Below are 19,248 nucleotides of genomic sequence, written 5' to 3' on the forward strand. Positions count from 1 at the left end.
GAAGCAAGTGGCCCCTGCGAAAGAGAAGAGGGTTCACCCATGAGCTTCAGGGAGTGCCTAAACCGCTGGAAAGGGAAAGACGAATGCGTGTTTTCATCCCTGAACAATTGTTTCCTCCTGAGAAGGGGGTACGGCAAAGGGGGTGCGTGTTCAGAAACATGGCGTCGGTCTGCCCGGCGTCCCACTGAGGAGGAAGCGGCATCTCAGGACTGAGAAACGTGCCTGAGTCGGCACAGCCATCTGCCAGCAGAACGGAGATCCTGCTGGACACTACCTGGTTCCAGGCCCTCACTCTCCTCCCTGTGGGGAAGGGCATCGGAGGGCACCCCCTATTCTGACCCTCAGGTGTTACAAGTCAGTGTGCTGAGAAGTATCATGCTTCCCCAAAGAACCCAGCACAGCCTGTATTAGCACCCAGGCCCTGTCACCCCTCCGAAGAAGACTGCTAGCTGGGACAGAGGGCGGGTCCTGTGGACACAGAGTGGAAGTGGGAGACACCTTCGGTTCCCTCCAACCTGCACTACGGGTCCGGCTCCCTGTGTTTTCCATAGGTGCTTCCTCAGGGCAGACTGGACCATGGTCCTTACCTGACAGTATGCTCAGGCCCTCCAGCCAGGCCATTTCCCTCCACCCAGTTGACCTGCTCAAATTTGCATGTGTGTGCTGTGGCCCGTAGTGTGTGTGTTGCCGTGCTTTGTAGAGGGGTAAGGCTGATGGGGTGACGTCAGTGGCATTCCAGTTGTCGTTCAGAGGGTTCCTGAGCCTCTACGCCTGCCAAGGGGGACCACACGAGGCAAAATCTTGGGGTCATTTAGTTTGGGGCCTGGTTCTGTCAGACACTGGTCTCGGTCTTTGGTTCACCAGCCTTGCTCCTCTCCTTCTTCAGAACTGACAATGTCCCCATCTTTCTTTCCTCTTCTTTCCTCTTTATCCGGTCCCGGTGACTGGCCCCATCAGGCCACTCTGTCCAACTTGTCATTGCTGCAGCGGTGAAGTGCCATCAAATCAGTTCCAACCACAGTGACCTGATGCACCACAAAACAACAACCAAAAACCACGGCCCGGTCTCGCCGCCACCCTCGTGAGTGACTGTTCCTCTTTTTCTCTGGCCCCACCCACTTCACCAAACAGGCGGTCCTTCTCCAGGGACTGGTCCCTTCTGATGACATGTCCAAAGTGGGTACGTTCAACATTCTCCTCCAGCACCAGCATCAAACGCATGGCTTCTTCGTCTCCTTGATTCAATGGCCAACTTTCTTTGACATGTCCTACTGGGACCACGGACTATGTGAGTACCAATCTTGGTCGGTGCCCTAGCCCTCCTCGGCAGGGTAGCCACACCAGACAGCTTGTCTGGCACCTACCCAAGCCTGCCTTTCCTTGGCACCCTGTGGTAGTTCTAGATCTGGTGGGGGTAGAGCAGCTGTCGTCTGTGAGCATTCTAACTGGATGCACTCATTTAGGGTACCCTCTGCCACGATCCAACGATTCTAATGAAGCCTGGGTCTTTCCACCTGGATCCCCTTCTGCTTTGCAAGTATCTATCGGTCTGTCCTGCTGGTTTTAAGTCTTCCACGGCCCTTCCCTCCAGGAATACCTGACAAGGACAAAGTGTCTGAGCCCTTGATATTGACCAAGCGGCATCTTTGTTTGGGTGCCGGGTTCCTTTGGGAGGCAGGCGGGTGCATTGTTTGAGAGAGGCTGCTCAGTTGGGAACATTTTCCCAACACCCTTCTCAGACCCGGGGGTGTTGACCAGACCAGGAAACCAGCAGGGATTGCTTGAGGCTGGCCCTGGCGTGATTTAAATCGGCACCCAAGTGGAAAAGAGGGCAGGCTCTGAGGCTGGAAGCTGGCCAGAGGGGGAGCAGGGCCACAGCAGCGGCCTCCACCAGGTGGAGAGTTGGCAGCTACCGGCTTTCCTGTTGATGCTTTGTCCCGTGAAGGAGTCCCCAGTGAAGCCCTGGTGAAGGCTTAATCATTTTCTCTGTAGCCTCCTGACAGAGGCTGTTTCTCATGTCCGGCCGGCCTCTGGTTTCGCCGGCCCCCAGGGTTTCATCTGAAGGGCGGGACCTTCCTATTCCCCCATTCCCACTCCCACCCCAGGGCCAATGAAAGCAACATACCTCAGCCTCCCAGTGACTAAGAGCTCCCAGTATTTAAGAAGTTGCGGGAACCCGCTGAGAACTGCTGTGGCTTCCTCCCTGCAAAGGGTGCGCTCTGCTCCCTGAAGGGACAAGCCCAGTCCCCCTGCCGCCGAGAGCATGTGCTGCAACCAGTGCTCCCGCTACCTGGGCGCCAGTCTCTGTGTGCTCGCTGCCCTGTGCATCACGGCGAACGTCCTGCTGTACTTTCCCCACGGAGAGACGAAGCCTGCTTCCGAGAACCACCTTAGCCGCTTCGTGTCCTTCTTCTCGGGGATCGTGGGAGGAGGCCTGCTGGTAAGTTCCTCTTCAGAAGGATGGCAACCGTAAAAAAGTAGGGGGATGGGTATATTGGATGGATAAGATGTGGCAAAAAAAAAACCCATAGAAAAATGGTAAGAAGAATATATAATAAGAATAATAAGGGTTCTTGGGGGGGGCAGAGAGGGGACTCAAGGGAAGGAGATGTCAAAAAGTTCAGGAAGAGAAAGAAAATGTTTGGAAACCTACTGTGGTGGCAATTGCACTAGTATGCTGGATCTAACGGAACCATGGAATGGGATCTGCTCTGTAAGAGCGCCCCATAAACTGATTAATGGAACTTTAAAGTAGAAATTAAAACAATAAGGCATAGAGAGGAAAACATTCAGAAAACAAAAAGGCAGGCCTCGCCCGTGCGCTGGCCCCAGAACCGGGCTTGCTGGCCCGTCTTCTCCTGAGAGCAGATTATCCAGCCGGGAAGGCAGGCCGCTCCACTCACGGCTCCAGAGGCTGTTTTTCCAAAATCCTCTTTCACCTACAAGCGAGCTACTTTTTTTTGGGTGTGAATTCTCTTATTTAGCAGTTGGGAAATGGGCATTCGCCTCGCTGTAGGCATGATTTAAATTAATGTTGAGGCGTTATAGCGTCCCCAGCCCTGGCACTGGCTTGTTTGTTTGTTCTGTTCTGGAGAGCGGGGAAGGAGTTGGCTGGTGTCCAGAACAACAGAATTTGCTACCCGGGGTTTCCCGCTGTTTATTCTCAGGCGTCTGCAGAGGGACCTGGAAAAAGGAGCCAACCGAGTGGGTTGCCGTGGGGAACGAACCCTCGGTCTGTTGCCGGTGTTAGGTTCTGGGGTGCCCTGTGTAGGAAGAACCTGCGATTGGCAGTGGACGGTTGGTTCTGCAGCGCGTGGTGGAATGCGCTGTGTGTTCCGGGGCTGGTTTTGAGCACTGAACTGAGAGGACTTTGTCAGCCTGTGAGCTGCAGGCATTAGTTTCAGCCAGCCACAGCGTGTAAAGAATGCGGACAAACTGGAGTTTGCGCATTTTAAATCGCCAAGATCAGACATAGAAAGGGGACTTTTATGAAATGGTTAATTCCATACAGGGTTTTTTGTTCTTTGTCTCAAAAACTAAAAACAAAAGCCTCACCACCATGACTCACAGTGACCCTGTAGGGTGGAGTAGAAGTGCCCCTGTGAGTTCCGAGACTGGAAGTCTTTCTGGAGCAGAGAGCCCCTCTTGCTCCCGAGGAACAGCTGGTCCTTTCCGACTGCAGGCTTTTCGGGTCAAAGTCCAGCGAGCGTGTAACCATTGCGTGTAGTTAAGGAGGTGAAAATGTCGAAACCTGATACCCCAATTGTGACATGGGAAACCCGTTACACATTCCAGCATGGTCATCACATGAATGCAATCAAATGTTTGGAACCTAACCTTGGGCTTGTTGAAGTCGTTCATATTTATGATGCAGAATTCCCATCTCTCTCCTAAATCACCAAAAAGATGTCCGTGCTTTAATAGGGATTTGTTAGGATCATCCGTGTTTGACAAGAAACACAATCCTATTGAAAAAGATGGGGTTTAATATTTTCACAACCGTCTGCATCCGGGACCATGTCATGGAGTCTTAGGGAATGAAGCAATGCAGGTTATTGCTGGATGCTACCCCACCCGCCACCATTCTCCAGCCTCACCCCAAAGATTGCTTTGAAGACAAACCCTAGATGGCATTTAGAGTTTTTTTCTCCTTCGAGTTTGACAACTTTTGAGAGACGTGATTATCCAACCCTGTGCTAGTCAACACTGTTGGAAAGAAATAGATTCAGGGAAAGCTGCCCAACCAGGCGCAGAGGTACTGGGGACAGAGCATGACTGTGGTTTGCTTGTTCCTGACCAGGTATTCCTGCCCGGCTACGTCTTCTTGGGACTGGAGAGGGAGAACTGCTGTTGTTGCCTTGGAAACCACAGCTGTGGCAAGAGATGTGCGGTAGGTCATTGCGTCCTGATGGTGACCTTGCCCCTCTGTGGCGCTCCGGGGCTCATGCCTGTGTTTCTGTGTACCTAGATGCTGTCCTCTGTCCTGGCCGCCCTCATTGGAATCGCAGGATCTGGCTACTGTGTCATTGTGGCAGCCCTGGGCTTAGCAGAAGGACCACTGTGTAAAAACAGCGAACAGCAGTGGGACTACCCCTTTGCCAACACCGAGGCAAAGTAAGTAATGCTTCTCCTCCATGAGACCCTGCGGCCTCAGCCACCAGCTGTGTACAGCAACAACTTCATTAAGCAAAAAGGCACCCAGCTCTCTGTTCATCCATCCTCAGCCCGGGTTTGCTAGCCCTGATGCACGCCAACTATGGTGTAGGCCACAGGCGCCCCCGTACATGGATGCCAGTCCTGGAGCCACTCTGAGCCACGCAGCCCCGAGGGCTTGAATGGACTCAACGATCCCGTTTACATAACCACCCTGTCAGGTGACTCCCACTGTGGTGCCCAGCTGACAGGTGAGGAAAGGGGGCATGGGGATGATATGACCTATCCAAGGTCAGTCACATTGTTAGAAGTGCCCATCCGGGTTTGAACCCAGGTCAGTCTGGCTGTCGAGTTTGTGCTCAGAACAATTGGCGGCGCAGTGAATACAGTTTACTGGTAGCAAGTATATGAGGTGAACTAGAAACCGCCAGGTAAAATCACACCCCACACGTGCACACCCGCGTCCAACATCTTGAGGATGTGTTACGCACCCCTGACTGAAAGTGACCAGGCTGTACCAGACGGGTCTTATGTATGACTGCAGGATCAGTAAGCGACGAGACGTTCCATTGTGTGCTTATGCTCATTCCTTCTTAAGAGAAGCACAGAAAGGGAAAGCTAGTGCACGAGGTGATAAACGAATAGCATCTTTCATTGGGCAGGAATTGATTCCGAGTTGACCTTTTCCTCATTCTGTTTTAAAAAATTTGCACATGAAAACCTTCGTTTTGAGATTCATGTGTGCAGGTAATAGGAATTTAGATTGCCATTACGTTACGGAGCTGTTTTGTCCCCCACAAATTACAGGGCATAGATGGGGTGAGACAATCGTGAACTTGGTGGGCAAAGCGTACTGGATTTGAGTGTCGCCTCTGGATAGCCAGGAAGCAGTGAACTGGCCTCTGTGGATCTCAGTTACTTCATTTGTCAGAAAAGACTAACAGCGCTTGTCTTGAGGATTAAGGGCAAAGCGCATGTTAAACACTCTTGATGGAGGCTGGTGGATCCATATAACTCAAGCTGTTACTATGAAGGAGCTTCGAAATGTTCTTGGAAATTTTTCATTCTTATCTCATTCTAGTTCTCCAAGAACTTTTGGGAAGCCCCTCATATGATCAATTAGCTTACAACAAATACAAGCCAATAGTCATCTCTGGAGGAAAAGTAAGCATTTACAGATGTTGGAAACTAGTGTTCAAAGTTGTTATTGATCCTTGGTTCATTCTTGTTGAGGATCTGTTCATGGAAAATCTATTCATGAGCCTATCAATGCACACACATATACAAAACTGCCACACACACCCATTTTTAAAGAAATGCCTGACGGACACATCTGAAATGTGGGGAGAGGTTTTGTTTTTAGTCATTGACTGATATTTTCCAAAGATGCATACCAGCTTCTATAAGAAACCATTCCCTTCGACATCATTTCTAGGGAGAGATTTCGTCATGAAGAACAAATCACTAACCCAGTGATCAGTTGCCCAAATGACAAACACAATCAGAGAATGCTCGGACCCTGTAAGTTGGAAATACAGAGTTTCGTTCCACAGGCATGGAGAAGTATAAACTGAAATTCAGATTAGCTCACTCGAAGGGCCGTTCTCCAATTCCAAACGCCTTCCTCCTGCTGCGGTAGAGAGAAGTGACGAGGAAACCAGTGTCACGGTATTCTTTGTGGAGCCAAGTCAATCCCCGCCCCGCCCCATCCCCACATCCTTCCACCCCATTGCACTGAGAATCCAAATAGTCTGTGGTGGAACAAAAGCTGAAATTCTAGGAGAGTAATTGGAGAGAATTTTTCAGACTTTTCAGAATAGTAGCTGGGTATCTACTTAGAAAAATCTTCTAAGATAGGTGTGTGTGTGTGTGCACATGCACTGTATAGATAGGAGGAGACTTTAAAATGTCATGGAAACTTTTATTTTTATTTTTTCCAAACAAAACCCCTTTTATTGCAGAAAACACACAACTTTCTTTCTTCATAAGGAAATGTACTATTGCCTTATTCAAGGTGACAGTTGTCATGGAAATTTTTAAAAATTCTTTTCATTCCCTTTTTCCATCAACTTTTTTGAAGCAAGCGCGCGCGCATGCGCGCACGCACGCGCGTGTGTTTTGTAAATATATAGCAAGGTGGAGAGGCAAAGAGAGCCCTGGCCATGCAGTGGTTGAGCGCTTGTCTGCTAACCCAAAGGTTGTGGGTTTGAGCCCAGCAGCTCCCTCAGAAAATGGTGTGGTCCTGTGCTCTGTCTGCACATTCAAGCCTGGGAAACCCTGGGGGTCAGCACTACTCGCCCTAACAGTTGCTAGGAGTCAGGATCTACCCAACAGCGTTTGGCTGGCTGTATGGTGAGAGATGACCTCAGCAATGGTTTCCTAAGATCTTGCCAAGCGCTTTCAGCTTATTTGTCATTTGGTCACTTCCGAGTACCCATCCCATTTCAGGTGTTCACGTGTGTTTCTAGGGGCTGGAAATACAGTGAGAGAGTGCTTGGTTCCTACCTTCCTGGAATTCAGCCCGATGGAATCAAGAGATACGCAGGCAGGTATCTGCCCTGACCAAGGAAGGGGTCCTTCCTCCGTGGCTCCTCTCACGCTATCTTTACATTCCTCGAGTACATCCCTGAGGGATTGAGATTGCCTATTCCTTGTCTATTCCCTGAGATGCCAAGCTCTTCCAGCGTTGGATTTGTGCCCCGTTCACCGTTGCATCCCACCTGTCGTTAAATGTCTAGCTCCCACCAGGAAGGTGATAATCTTTATGGGATGTGAGAAGGGAACCCAACAGTCCACGATGGATGCGTGACCACAGCAGCGCCAAAGGAAAGACGCAGTGCCCACTGAGACAGTTTGACTGCATCCCTGTGCTACATTTTGCAAATTAACTTATTTCTAAAACGGTCTCCCCTGCAAAGTGTTTGCATGTTTAAGCTCTAAGTTTGCCAGGATTGGAGTAATTTCAGATGGCGTCAATTGGATTTTAATGAAATGATCTGAATTAGTATTTTTAAATTCAAGAACGCTAATACAAAGACAGGATATTTTCTGGAGAGAAAAAAAAACCTCACTCACTTGATTACAAAGGTCCATTTGTCCTACAATAGAACATTTAACTAAAAATAAAACTTGGGAGAAGGGTAAAAAAAATCAACTGTAGTTCCACTGCCTCAACACTTTGGGTACTTTCATTGCTCCAAATTTGCTTTTAATTGAGATCTACATACATTTGAATTTGAATTCGCCTGAAACAAAGCCTAAATGGGTTTTAATGTTCTTTCTTTGTTTTTGTTTTGTTTAATAGTTGTTTACATGTCTTTAGAAAATACAAATACAACCAGGAGGAGATTCCTAAGCACAGGAGTATTGACTAGGAGTAAAAAGTTGTTTTAATTTTACATGGATCCCTGGGTGAAGGGATGGTATAAGATATGAATATAACAATAATTTATAATTTATCAAGGGTTCATGATGTTGTGAGGATGGGGAGGGAGGGGATAAAAGAGGAGCTGATACCAAGGGCTCAAGTAGAAAGAAAATGCTTTGAAAATGATGATGGCAACATATATACAAATGTGATTGATACAATTAGAGTATGGATTGTTATAAGAGCTGTAAGATCCTCCAATAAAATGATAATTTAAAAAGTACTTTTATCATTATGACAAGATTGGAGCTAAATTCCTCTTTCAATCTTGAAGGACTGTGATAGAGGCTATTGAAATAATTCACTTTTGGTTTTGATTAAAGTAAATACCCCACAAAAAAATCATTTATGAGCTATCCCACTGGCGTGGTTACATGTCAGACATTCCTCCTTTGTTCCACAGGTACCTTGTGGAAAGTTCATCCTGGTCCAAGTGCATTGAACCTGAGCACATAGTGGAATGGAATACAACTCTGTTTTCTATCCTATTGGCTCTTGGTGCGATTGAGTTCATCTTGTGTCTCATTCAAATCCTAAACGGAGTGCTGGGAGGCATCTGTAGCTATTGCTGCTGTCGGCAGCAGGTAAGAGCTCCGATTTATCTGATTGCTATGCAGCTCAAGACACGCTCCAGAGAGAAGAAAGGCAGGAGAAAGCCTTTCCTGGCTTGTCTAGTGTTGCCGTATCAGAAATATCAAAACAGATACTGTTAAGAAACAGAAATATATTTTTCTCACAGTTTAGGAGGCTAGAATTCCAAGTTCAGGATCCAATTCGAGGCTACTTCTCTTTTCTCTTGGTTTGGAAGAAGGACCACGTGTCTTTGAGCCTCTACTTCGTTCTTCATGGTATGGAGCACCTGTCTTCTCCCATCTCTGCCTTGCTCACTTGCTTCATCTCTTTACATCTCAAAAGAGATTGGTTCTACACATACCCTGTGCTGATCCTGCTTCCGTGACATCACAAAAACACCCCTTTCCCAAGTGGGATTATAACCACAGGCCCAGAGTTTAGGATTATGACACAACATTTTGGTGGACATACTTCAATCCACAGTTTTTCACTTTCACCCCACAATTTGCGTTTTTGCCATATGCAAAACACATTCACCCCATCCCATCACCCGAAGTCTAAAGTCAACGCCCACTCCCAAATCTCATCCTCTGTGCTCCATCCTGAGTGCAAAATTCCTCTCATCGGTGACCTCGTAAAATCTAGAGCCCACCTCATCTGTTTTAAAAGCATGGAGAAAATGAGCCCACAGGGCGGTTAATCTGATGACAAATGGGGAGCTTTGGAGGGAAAGAAGGGCTAATGGGCTCCACCACGCAAGTCCAAACGCAGCAAGAACAACTTGCCTGGGTTTATACGGGAATATCCAAGAAGCAAGCACAGCCTTACTTATGCTTACTTACTAATCTGCAATGACCAATTTCACGTTTTCCCACCACATAAAAGATTCAGCTTCTACTGCTGACTGGTAGGTACCCTCTCTCCCAAACCCACAGCACCTTCCTGCACAATCCAACCTCCTTTCGAATTTATAGTCCCTGACAGGGATGGAATACTGGTGAACACTATAGACCAGTGGTTCTCAACCTTCCTAACGCCTCGACCCTTTAATACAGTTCCTCATGTTGTGATGACCCCCAACCATAAAATTATTTTTGTTGCTACTGTTATGAATCATAATGTAAATATCTGCTAATATAATTATATTCTAACTATAATTTTGCTATTGTTATGAATCATAATGTAAACATATGATCTGCAGGATGTATTTTCATTGTTACAAATTGAACATAATTAAACATAACTAAAGCATAGTGATTAATCACAAAATAATATGTAATTACATATTGTGAAACATTTATGCATTTTCCGATGGTCTTAGGCGACCCCTGTGAAAGGGCTGTTCAACCCCCAAAGGGGTCTCGACCCACGGGTTGAGAACTGCCACTATAGATTAACAAGTAAGCACATGGCAGCCCATGCTTACCTTGCCTACAGGGTAACTTGCCCAGACATTAGCTCTCAAGACCTGATAATAATCCTCTGTTTTCAAAGGTAATGGCCCTGCCCTCCCGACTCCAGGTATTGCCATGCTTTCTGGATTCTGAGTGGAAGCCTCTTAGCCCTGGACTTCAGCTTTGCCTTCCGGGTTCACTGTGATGGCAACTCTTCTGCCTTGGCTTTGAGAGGTCCATTCTCATAGTCTGTCTGAGGGGTGACCCCCGTCCATCACTTGGGCACCATAGCCTTAGTCCCTCCACTTTGGGCAGCAGACCCTTCATCTTGGCCAGACTCACACTCCAGAACCAAGAGGTGAGGATCTGGCCCTTCGAAGCTGAGGCAGCCAGAGCACCCGCTCTCTGCCGCCCCGGCTCTGGTCCCACCCTTCAAGGCTCTGCTTCCTGTGCTCATTCCAACAGTTCTGATGTTGTGGAGTCGCCTGGGGATGGTCCTTTTCTTTTCTCAAAGGAAAACAAATTTTGTTTCCTGCCTACAAAATCCCAAGAGGCAGCCAGTGTTCCCATCTTTTGTTCTTTCTCCCGTCTCTTCAGACTGAGGGTTTCTGCTGGGGTGGCTGGGTCTACCCGTCAGTCACAGGGTCAATCTCTTTCACAGAGGAGACCGCGTGTCCCTTCAGCGTTCCAAGGGAATTTTCCAAGTTTGGTTGTGCAGTTCATTTAAAATCCATCTCTTTCCTTTCCCATCTTACTATATCCACACAGGTCCTTGTAAGAGTTTGCTTATAAATTGTCACAGCTAAATAGCCAGTTTCATCACTCAGGCATCCTACCATCCACCAAACATTGGAACAAGACGCAGGCAAGTTCTTTGTCACTGCATAAAAAATTTTTTGAAAACCCTTCTTCCATTGCCCAGTCAACGTTCATTTTCTTTCCAAGCTGCCCCTGACGCACATTAAAGGCCCACTTTTCTATTAACGTTCTGGTCACATAGGTATTCTGAGACCAGAGGATGGAGAGTTTCTCTTCAGCTTTCCTCACCAGAATTGCTTCTAACATCTAGAAATCTACCAACGATGTCTTCAGGACCATCTAGGCTTCTACATTACTAGGGATCTTAAAACGCTTTCAGTCTCCCCAAAACTCAACCAGACTCACTGCCATCAAGTGGATGCTGCCTCGCAGCACCCTCTAGGACAGGTGGACCTGCCCCTGTGGCTTTCTGAGACTGTCACTCTTCACGGAAGTAGAAAGCCCTGCCTTTCGACCAAGCAGCAGCTGTTGACTTCCAAGTGCTGACCTAGAGGTTGGGGTCCCCAACACAAATTTGGAGGGGCACAGTCCAATCTATAATGCTGCTCCATCTAACCAGCATTTATTTCTGCATCATCTTTGAAGAAAAACACTCACAGGGTTCTATTTCTCTAAGAGTAAATTTTCTCCAGTCTCAGGCACCGCATGGTCTTATTCTTCACAGTTGACTCTGTGTCGTGTTACCCAAGACACAGAGCCTTCGTTAGGATCTGATCTACTGCTCATCCCATCACCCCTGCACCCCTGCCCCGGCTGAACAGATCGCCTGCTCCCACCAAGATGCACAGCCTGGGAAACCCCAAACAGGGGCACAGCGAGTCAGCGTTGTTTCAAACAGTGGGCTTGTTTGGGTTCGGTTCTGGCTGAGGAGAGCCCAAAGATTCTTTCTTTGATGACTTTCACACTCGCAGCTCATCGATACCAATAAGAGCCAACCTTCATTGCACTAGATAATACTTAAGGGCGTTCCAGTGAGTTTGCTCCTTAATTCTTCTCCACAACTCTTAAAAAGCAAATGTGATGATCACTGAGCCCATTTTCCAGGTGAGATGGTGCCTCAGAGAGATGAAGCAATATGTCTAACATCATCCACTTGGGTAAAGCTCCAACCCATGAGCCACTTTATGCTAATCCTACTCTTAAACTGCAGGTGACACTTCATTTCATTGGCCTATCTCCCTTGCCTTATTAGGAGCCCAGGCAACAGGAAGAATTACTTAATAGCCTTTGAGGAGCAGCCTTACGTGGTGAAAGAAAACCAGGAAGCATTTGTTTCCTGGGGATACAATTGAGGACAGAGTAGGTATTTGTTAGTAGTAGAGAAAGTTGTTTCTACATCATCCTAGAAACCATATATTATTGAATTACTCCAAGTCCAGCTGTGGTCTAAATTTTTGTTGTTGTTTTATATCTGCTTCTGCAAAACAGGAGTAAGTCAACGCAAACTTATTTAAATGACTTTTTCTAATTGTTTATTCCTTTGGCTCAAGCACTTCTCTTCATTTTCTTTTGGAATATTGTAAAGTTGAATGAAAACTAGCTAAGCCCTTTGCAGCCATGAAAAGTCTTACTTAAATGGAAACTTTCTATTTGGGAGGGAAGGGCAAAGAAAAACCTAGTTTTCCTTTTCAGACAAGTATAGCAAGATTAATAATTTCTTAGGAAGCTTGCCACATTTCAGAAGAGTGAGAAAAGCCTTTCACATGGAGTTTTTCCCAAGACTGGTTACACAGGGGCCCCTGGAGGGTGCTAATGGTCAACTCACCGGACTGATAACCAAATGTTTGGAAGTTGGAATCAACCCAAAGGTGTGTAGGAAGAAACGCCTGGTGATCCACTTCCAAAGCATCACCATTCCATCCCAATGGGACTCTCCTCGGACACACATGGAGTCTCCATAAACCAGCGCTGGCTGGAAGGCAACTGATTTGTCCAATTGTTTTCATTTGAACAGAAAGGACTGCTCAGGGTTACTCTACTGCAAGCTCTCTCTAGCTTTGAATTTTGTACATGGAGGGATTTAAACTAAGTGAAGCTCCACTGGACTTCTGAGCAGGTGTCCTTTGGAAACAGGCATGAAGGCCCAGTGACCAAAATTACTGAAGTGATTTGACAGCGAGTAAGACCAATGGCAAATGGTCCCGCAGACTGTCACATCTAGGTCACTGTAGGACTGGCTTCTTCCACTCCCCACAGTGCAGTTTACCCTTTTCCTGTAAGACAAAAAGACAGAGCGGTTACTAACATTTACAAGACAAAAGACACCTTCAAAGGACAGAGTGTGAAAGAGTTGAGCACCTAGCTTGGTAGCATTTAATTGGAAAGGTTATCCACCCATGAGCTCTCTCCTGTGCGAAGCTGCCCTCTGTTAAGTCTCTAGCATTATCTTCTGAATCCCAAGGCTAACACGAGTCTTTCCTGTGTGGATATCCGCAGTTTCCATGGGCACGTTCCCACAGCTTTTATTTAGGCAGAGCAACAGGGCTGGTTTGTTTAGGAAACACCTCAGAAGCATTGCCTAAGCCCCAAGTGGTGTTGACCAAAAACTCTGCTCAAGTTGAGATCATTCTACTCTCTGTTTGCTTCAGACCGGCGCATCAAGGACTGACATGTCACCTTGGCCCAGCCGGCTGGTAACGTAACAAGTGTCCCTTTTCTCTTTGCAGTGGTATGACTGCTGAAACAGCCAGCGCAGGACAGAACCACAGCCGGCCTTTTTGCATCGTAATTTATTGTACTTGCATTAAATTGTACAGCTCACCTGTTCCAGTTTTATGAACATGTGTACAAGCTGACCTCGTCACAGATTAGCAAGTGTTTGGACTTAGTAAACAGACTTTTATTTTATTTTTGTCTCTTAAGAAATAAAAAACAAAAACAAAAACACCTGACTTCACTCAGGAGATAATTGACACCAGTCTGAGTGAGGGTCCTCAGAAAATCTGAGAGGGGCTATGGCCTGGAGTTACGTTCCTGAGAAACATTGCAAGGATAGAAATTACATTCCAAATGCTAGTGTGTATACCTATACACACATATGTATGCATATACATTATATATATACACATACACACATGTATGCATGTGGTTTTTAAATGAAAGATTTTTAGTTGACATACATATATATACATTTATATTTATATATATATATATATATACATACACACATGTATGCATGTGTTTTTTAAATGAAAGATTTTTAGTTGCTTTTTTGTAAGACTAAGACTTTTCTTTTTCTGAGAAGATCGTTCCCACTGTTTCTATGGTGCCTCACATCTGTCTGAAAACCTGTAATGAAGAGGCCTTTGGAACGCCCTCCTGGTCTCTGATAAACAGATTCTGAAAGAGCACCGCTCTCTGAAGAAGATCCAAACCAAGGAACCGGGCACGTGGTCTGCGGTGTTGGCTGCTGCAATCACCGCAGATCCCACGTTCTCCCCTCTCACGTAGAAGATGAATCCTGGAGGTCGCCTGTATTCAGGGAAGAGACACGGTGGAAGGAGGATGGAAGAGAGCAGCCCGGACACGGGCCGCAGCAGGGGGAGGGGAAGGACCACAAAGGGGCATGTGCGCATCGTGTTGGTTTCAATACACAAAATAAAATGCTCGCTCGCTGCAGTTTGGGTTGAGTTGCATTGTCCGTAAAGTTCCTCCTTTTTCTATTATAGTTTTACCCTTCGGGTTGTCCTGTCCCGAAGTGCTAGGATTGGGGTGAAGATTCCACCTTGTCTTCTGGTTTCTTTACCTCATCAGGTCCCATCCTTCACTCTCGCCCCATGCTTCTTCCTTCCTCTGTGCCCCTGAGCCATCCTCCTGTGCCAGTCCAGGGGGCACTCACCCACTTGTGAGCTTTTCCTCATTGCCAGCCTTCCAGGCTCCTTGGGAGAGGAAGACATTCTCTCGGCAATTTTTAACTGTTCTAAGTTAGGCTCCTTTAAGTGACAGGGTCCCCGGGCTCATTGGGAATTATTACAGAAATGCTCTGCTTTGGGCAGTCACTCCCAGGCAACAGACAAGCAAGTGAAGGAAGAGGTCGGTGCACGTGATGAGTGTGCTTGGCTGCTAACTGAAAGTCAGTTTGAGTCCATCAAGAGGTGCCTCAGAAGAAAAGCCTGGTGACCTACTTCTAACTCTCAACCTTTGACACCCTTGGGAAGCAAGCATAGCTCTGTTCTGATTGTACCCGAGGTTACCATGCGTTGGTGTCAGTTCTACGGGCAACTGCTGACTCTTAGGCAGGCAGAGCTGGGACCAGAAGCAAGGTGGCTCAGCCTGGTTCCCTGACTAAAGGCTTCTAACCTTTGTGCGATGGTCCCATTGGCAGTCCACTGATTTTTATAAGGGCTGCCTTCTCAGAATGATGTATCTAATGCATGCATACAATAAAAATACACCGGATTACAATATTAAGCAATGTAGGAGATATGTTATCAAAATATATTTTCAAATGATAACATAGTTGATAGTTAGTCAACACATCACCCCAATGGAAATTGTGAGAGATGTAGTAGTGGGTTTATGAGTTTCGGTGCTTTTGAAATACTCTTTCAAGTGAGATGTTTTAAGATCCAAGCACCAACTTTAACGTGACCTGAAAATAGGTGCGCTATTTAATCATTTTCCATGGTCATGGATATAGTGACTATCACTGTGGGTTAGTGTGTATAGTTGTACTTAAGGGAAATAGTATGCTTTGGCTAGGCATTAGTGAAAATGATGACCAATATCATGTTGAAATCCTCTTTCTTCCCAGAAATTTATCCATGGGTTTGTTGGCCATTCTTAGACGTTGGGCGAAGAGTCCCCATAATAGAGGGTGCAGAGGATAATTGAGAAGTGACCCCCATGGATACCCCATATGCCATTTGAAATAGTAGCAGCCTATCTTTCAGCCTCCTAGCAACACACAAGCCACTACAACATGATCAGTGGGTGGTGCCTACAATCACAGCAACCATTGACAGAGCTCTTACCATGGGCCAGTGATTATGCTCAGCTTTTTTCCCCCCTAAACTGTAATGAGCGTTTACACATAATGTCATTGAATTCTCATCATGATCCCCAGGAAGCGATGTTTGTCTCCATTTTATAGAGTCAGAGTTTAGAGAGCTTAATAATCTGCCAAGACCGCATCTCCAGCAAATGAGAAAATGATGGGTTGAATACAAGTTGGTCGAACACAGAGGCTCCCACTGTCCCCCACTTCTACCCACCTTCTTGCCTCTCATGTGGCCCCTGCAGAATGACCTCTGTCTTCTCTCGGGCCAACACTCTAAGTCAGCCATTCCACCCCACTAAAGGACGCTCTGAGTGGCCCTGGGGCCCTCAGTTGTTCCTCTTGCGTAGCCCAAGTTTGGGTGACTCAAGTTTCCCTCGGTTTGTGCATTCTTTAACAGTGGCCATGACTATTTCCTGGAGAAAATAATAGTAACACCTTCCATCCTTGCTATGTTCTTGCCGTTTACACATGGGGTCCATACCATTTAGACCTCTCCAGTTAGATGGACAGTCCCTCCAGATGATGGTAAAAATAGTCCCTCGTTAGCTGGCCGCGTACAAACAATGAAAATTACTGTGAGGCTGAATCACTGATGACACATTAGACCTCGCGGCTGGTTTCCACCAAGTACTCCTGTGCCATTGTGACCGACTTCGGTAGGTTACCGCCTTTGATGTGTTTGGTAAGTTACCATGGTTACTCTGTTTGATAAAATACCTACCAGCTTACATAATGTCCCCTGGGTGTCACTTGACCATAGTTATCAACTTTACAAAAAAACACCTGCATCAAAGAAATCTCTTGAATCAAAATCTAAGGAAATCGATGGACCATTACTTTGACTACAATCTGAGTTTCTTCTACGTGAGTCAGATCATTGGTCAGCTTTTTAGAAAAGCAATTTGGCCACGTGTATTAACCAGCTAGATGGCAGGGAGTGGGCCAAATACTCCATCAGTCTTCTCATCCTGTTGTCACAGGGAGTTTACTTCCTAGAAATATGTTTTAAAGGACCCAGGAAACATATACACCACCGTCCAGCCTCTAGGGGCTAGTAACGTGACAATTACTTACAGTACCAAAAATGCCAAGAGCATATCTCCAAGAATAAAGAATTGGTTTAATAAAAAGTAGGCAACACAATAAAATTACAAAGAGCCATTAAATCAGTGTAAATGATATTGACCACACATTATGTGGAAAAAGAAAAGGTTTTTTAAACAGAGAAATGATATTAACAAGGGAACATCAAAAAGTTCATGGAAAAATTCCATTCCATTGTTCACTCTTCTTCTTGCACGCGTGTGTGTATGTGTGAGTAGGTGTCTGTGTGTGTGTGCATATATGTATGTGTGTGTGTAATGTGTATGTGTGAGTAGGTGTCTGTGTGTGTGTGTGCGTATATGTGTGTGTGTAAATGTATTGTTCCTGAGTCCTTTCCCACTCATGGGAATGCTACACAGGGTTTCTTCCACTCTAAGACCATTTTTGGCAAAGGCAAATTGCTAAACGTTGAAACCCCTCATGACACAGTACCATTTTAAATGTGATTTTATGTTCATTACAGAAGGTTAGCATATTGAAAAGAAGTACTATTGCCAAAGATTAAAAGGAAAATCATGCTGAAAAACAGAAACATGTGCCTGTATAACTTTTATTTTTCCTCACAGAAGAGAGTGGCCATAAAGAGAGAGACCAAAGAGCGGAGAACAAAGGTTTTTTTCAGTTTCATAATTAGGACACAGGAGTAGACAGCTTCATTCTTCTCCCAGAAATAGCTGGTGAGTTTGAACTACTAGCTAGCACTCCCAGGCTTACCTCACACACACACACACACACACACACACACACACTCACGCACGCACACACACGCGCATGCGTGCATGTGTGTGCATGTGTGCGTGTTTAACCAGTTGCCATCTAGTCAATCGGCTTGAACTCATGCTGACTCCACTTGTGTCAGAGTAGAAATGTGTGCCATGGAGTTTTCAGCGGCCGACTTAATAGATACTAAAATATAATTTTGATGATATGCTAGGTAATTTGGTCTTGATTTGTTTTGCGTATCTATACTTAAAAGTTTCTACAATATGTACATAGTGCCTCTGCAAAGAAAATATAAATGAGCAAGGAAAGATTCGGTACTACTATTCAGGGAGTGGCCTAGTCTCTAAAGGAAATGTCTTGTTACATGGGAAAGGAATGCTCCTTGCATGTCATCAGGAGTCATCCTTCCGGGAACACTGAAGAGTAATTGTGCCAGCAATCAGGTATCAGGTGTGGCCAGGTGAGGTGTGTAGTAGCCACAGGCTCAATATAGTTTGATGATTCCTTCTCCATATTTAGGAAACATGTATCTTGTTAGTGTTGATATCCTTCTTGGCTCTCTGTTATGTATTTTCTGTGTTTTTTAGTATATGAAGCTGTGTGAGTTCAAATTAACTAGAGAAACAAATCCAGCAACACTTGTGTGTGTAAGAGAGAGCTTGATGTCAAAGAGCAATTGTATATTGAGAAAACATCCCAGCCCAGTCCAGATCAAGTCCATAAGTCCAATACTAGTCCATAAGTTCAATATTAGTCTATAAACCCCTCTTCAGACTCACACAGCCACATGCAATGATGCAAGATGCAGGAACATCACAGGCCAGTGGGTGGAAAATCTTGTGGATCCAATGGCGTTGGACGCATCTCCAGGGGTCTGGCAGGTCTCAGGCAGGTCCACAGCTGGAAGTTGAAGCAGAGAGAGGGCCTCTCCCAAATCTCAGCAAGTCTCTGCATGGGTTGTCAACAGGAAGACAAGGCAGAGAGTGTGTGGCCCGTCTCCAGGGAGAAGGACAGGAAGTTCCCAGAATCCTCATGGGAAGACCACGCCCCCAGGGAGACATCATCAGCCTGTGATCTGATTGACAAGCTAGGCTCCACACCTACACTTATTTACCAAGTTGACATGAAGTATGTAACTCCTACAACCAGTTTCTAGAAAGTTAAGCTAAGAAATTTTGTCCTCAGTGCTCCTGACCAGAGAGAGTTGTGAGACTCTGTAACTCAGATAAACTGTGAGCCGTTGGGCATTTCTTTGGCCCAGGGAAGTGCCACACGGGAGGTGATGGTGTGTCTCAGACCTATTTGTGCCTCCTTCTGGTTGGTGGGGACATGCCGAATGGGAGAATGGGGCACAGGGGCAGAAATTTTTGGACCCTTCACTAGCACTCCCCTTCTTTTCTTTTTCTTTTTTAAAATCATTTTATTAAGGGCTCATACAACTCTTATCGCAATCCATACATACATCAATTATGTAAGGCACATTTGTACATTCATTGCCCTCATCATTCTCAAAACATTTGCTCTCTACTTAAGCCCCTGGCATCAGCTCCTCATTT

At 46.1% G+C, this 19,248-nt stretch overlaps 1 protein-coding gene across 1 annotated transcript; it reads left to right on the plus strand.

Annotated features, from left to right (window-relative positions):
* The first annotated feature begins 2,024 nt into the window (after positions 1-2,024).
* Positions 2,025-13,962, plus strand: TM4SF1 (transmembrane 4 L six family member 1). The gene is made up of 5 exons (XM_013006127.2): positions 2,025-2,440; positions 4,301-4,390; positions 4,469-4,614; positions 8,484-8,664; positions 13,533-13,962. The coding sequence occupies exons 1-5, from the start codon at positions 2,264-2,266 to the stop codon at positions 13,545-13,547; spliced, it is 609 nt and encodes a 202-aa protein (XP_012861581.1). The 5' UTR covers positions 2,025-2,263; the 3' UTR covers positions 13,548-13,962.
* The last annotated feature ends 5,286 nt before the right edge of the window (positions 13,963-19,248 follow it).

This window comes from Echinops telfairi, unplaced genomic scaffold (genome assembly GCF_000313985.2).
Source record: "Echinops telfairi isolate 266 unplaced genomic scaffold, ASM31398v2 ScPeMD7_4225;HRSCAF=4972, whole genome shotgun sequence".
In the NCBI taxonomy this organism is placed as follows: domain Eukaryota; kingdom Metazoa; phylum Chordata; class Mammalia; order Afrosoricida; family Tenrecidae; genus Echinops; species Echinops telfairi.

What these genes read in the sequence shown, in the direction of transcription:
- TM4SF1 (XM_013006127.2), top strand. Translation starts at nt 2,264, where the DNA reads ATGTGCTGCAACCAGTGCTCCCGCTACCTGGGCGCCAGTCTCTGTGTG. An exon ending in GCTGTGGCAAGAGATGTGCG is followed by an intron (nt 4,391 to 4,468) that starts GTAGGTCATTGC and finishes CTGTGTACCTAG; the next exon opens with ATGCTGTCCTCTGTCCTGGC. An exon ending in TTTGCCAACACCGAGGCAAA is followed by an intron (nt 4,615 to 8,483) that starts GTAAGTAATGCT and finishes TTTGTTCCACAG; the next exon opens with GTACCTTGTGGAAAGTTCAT.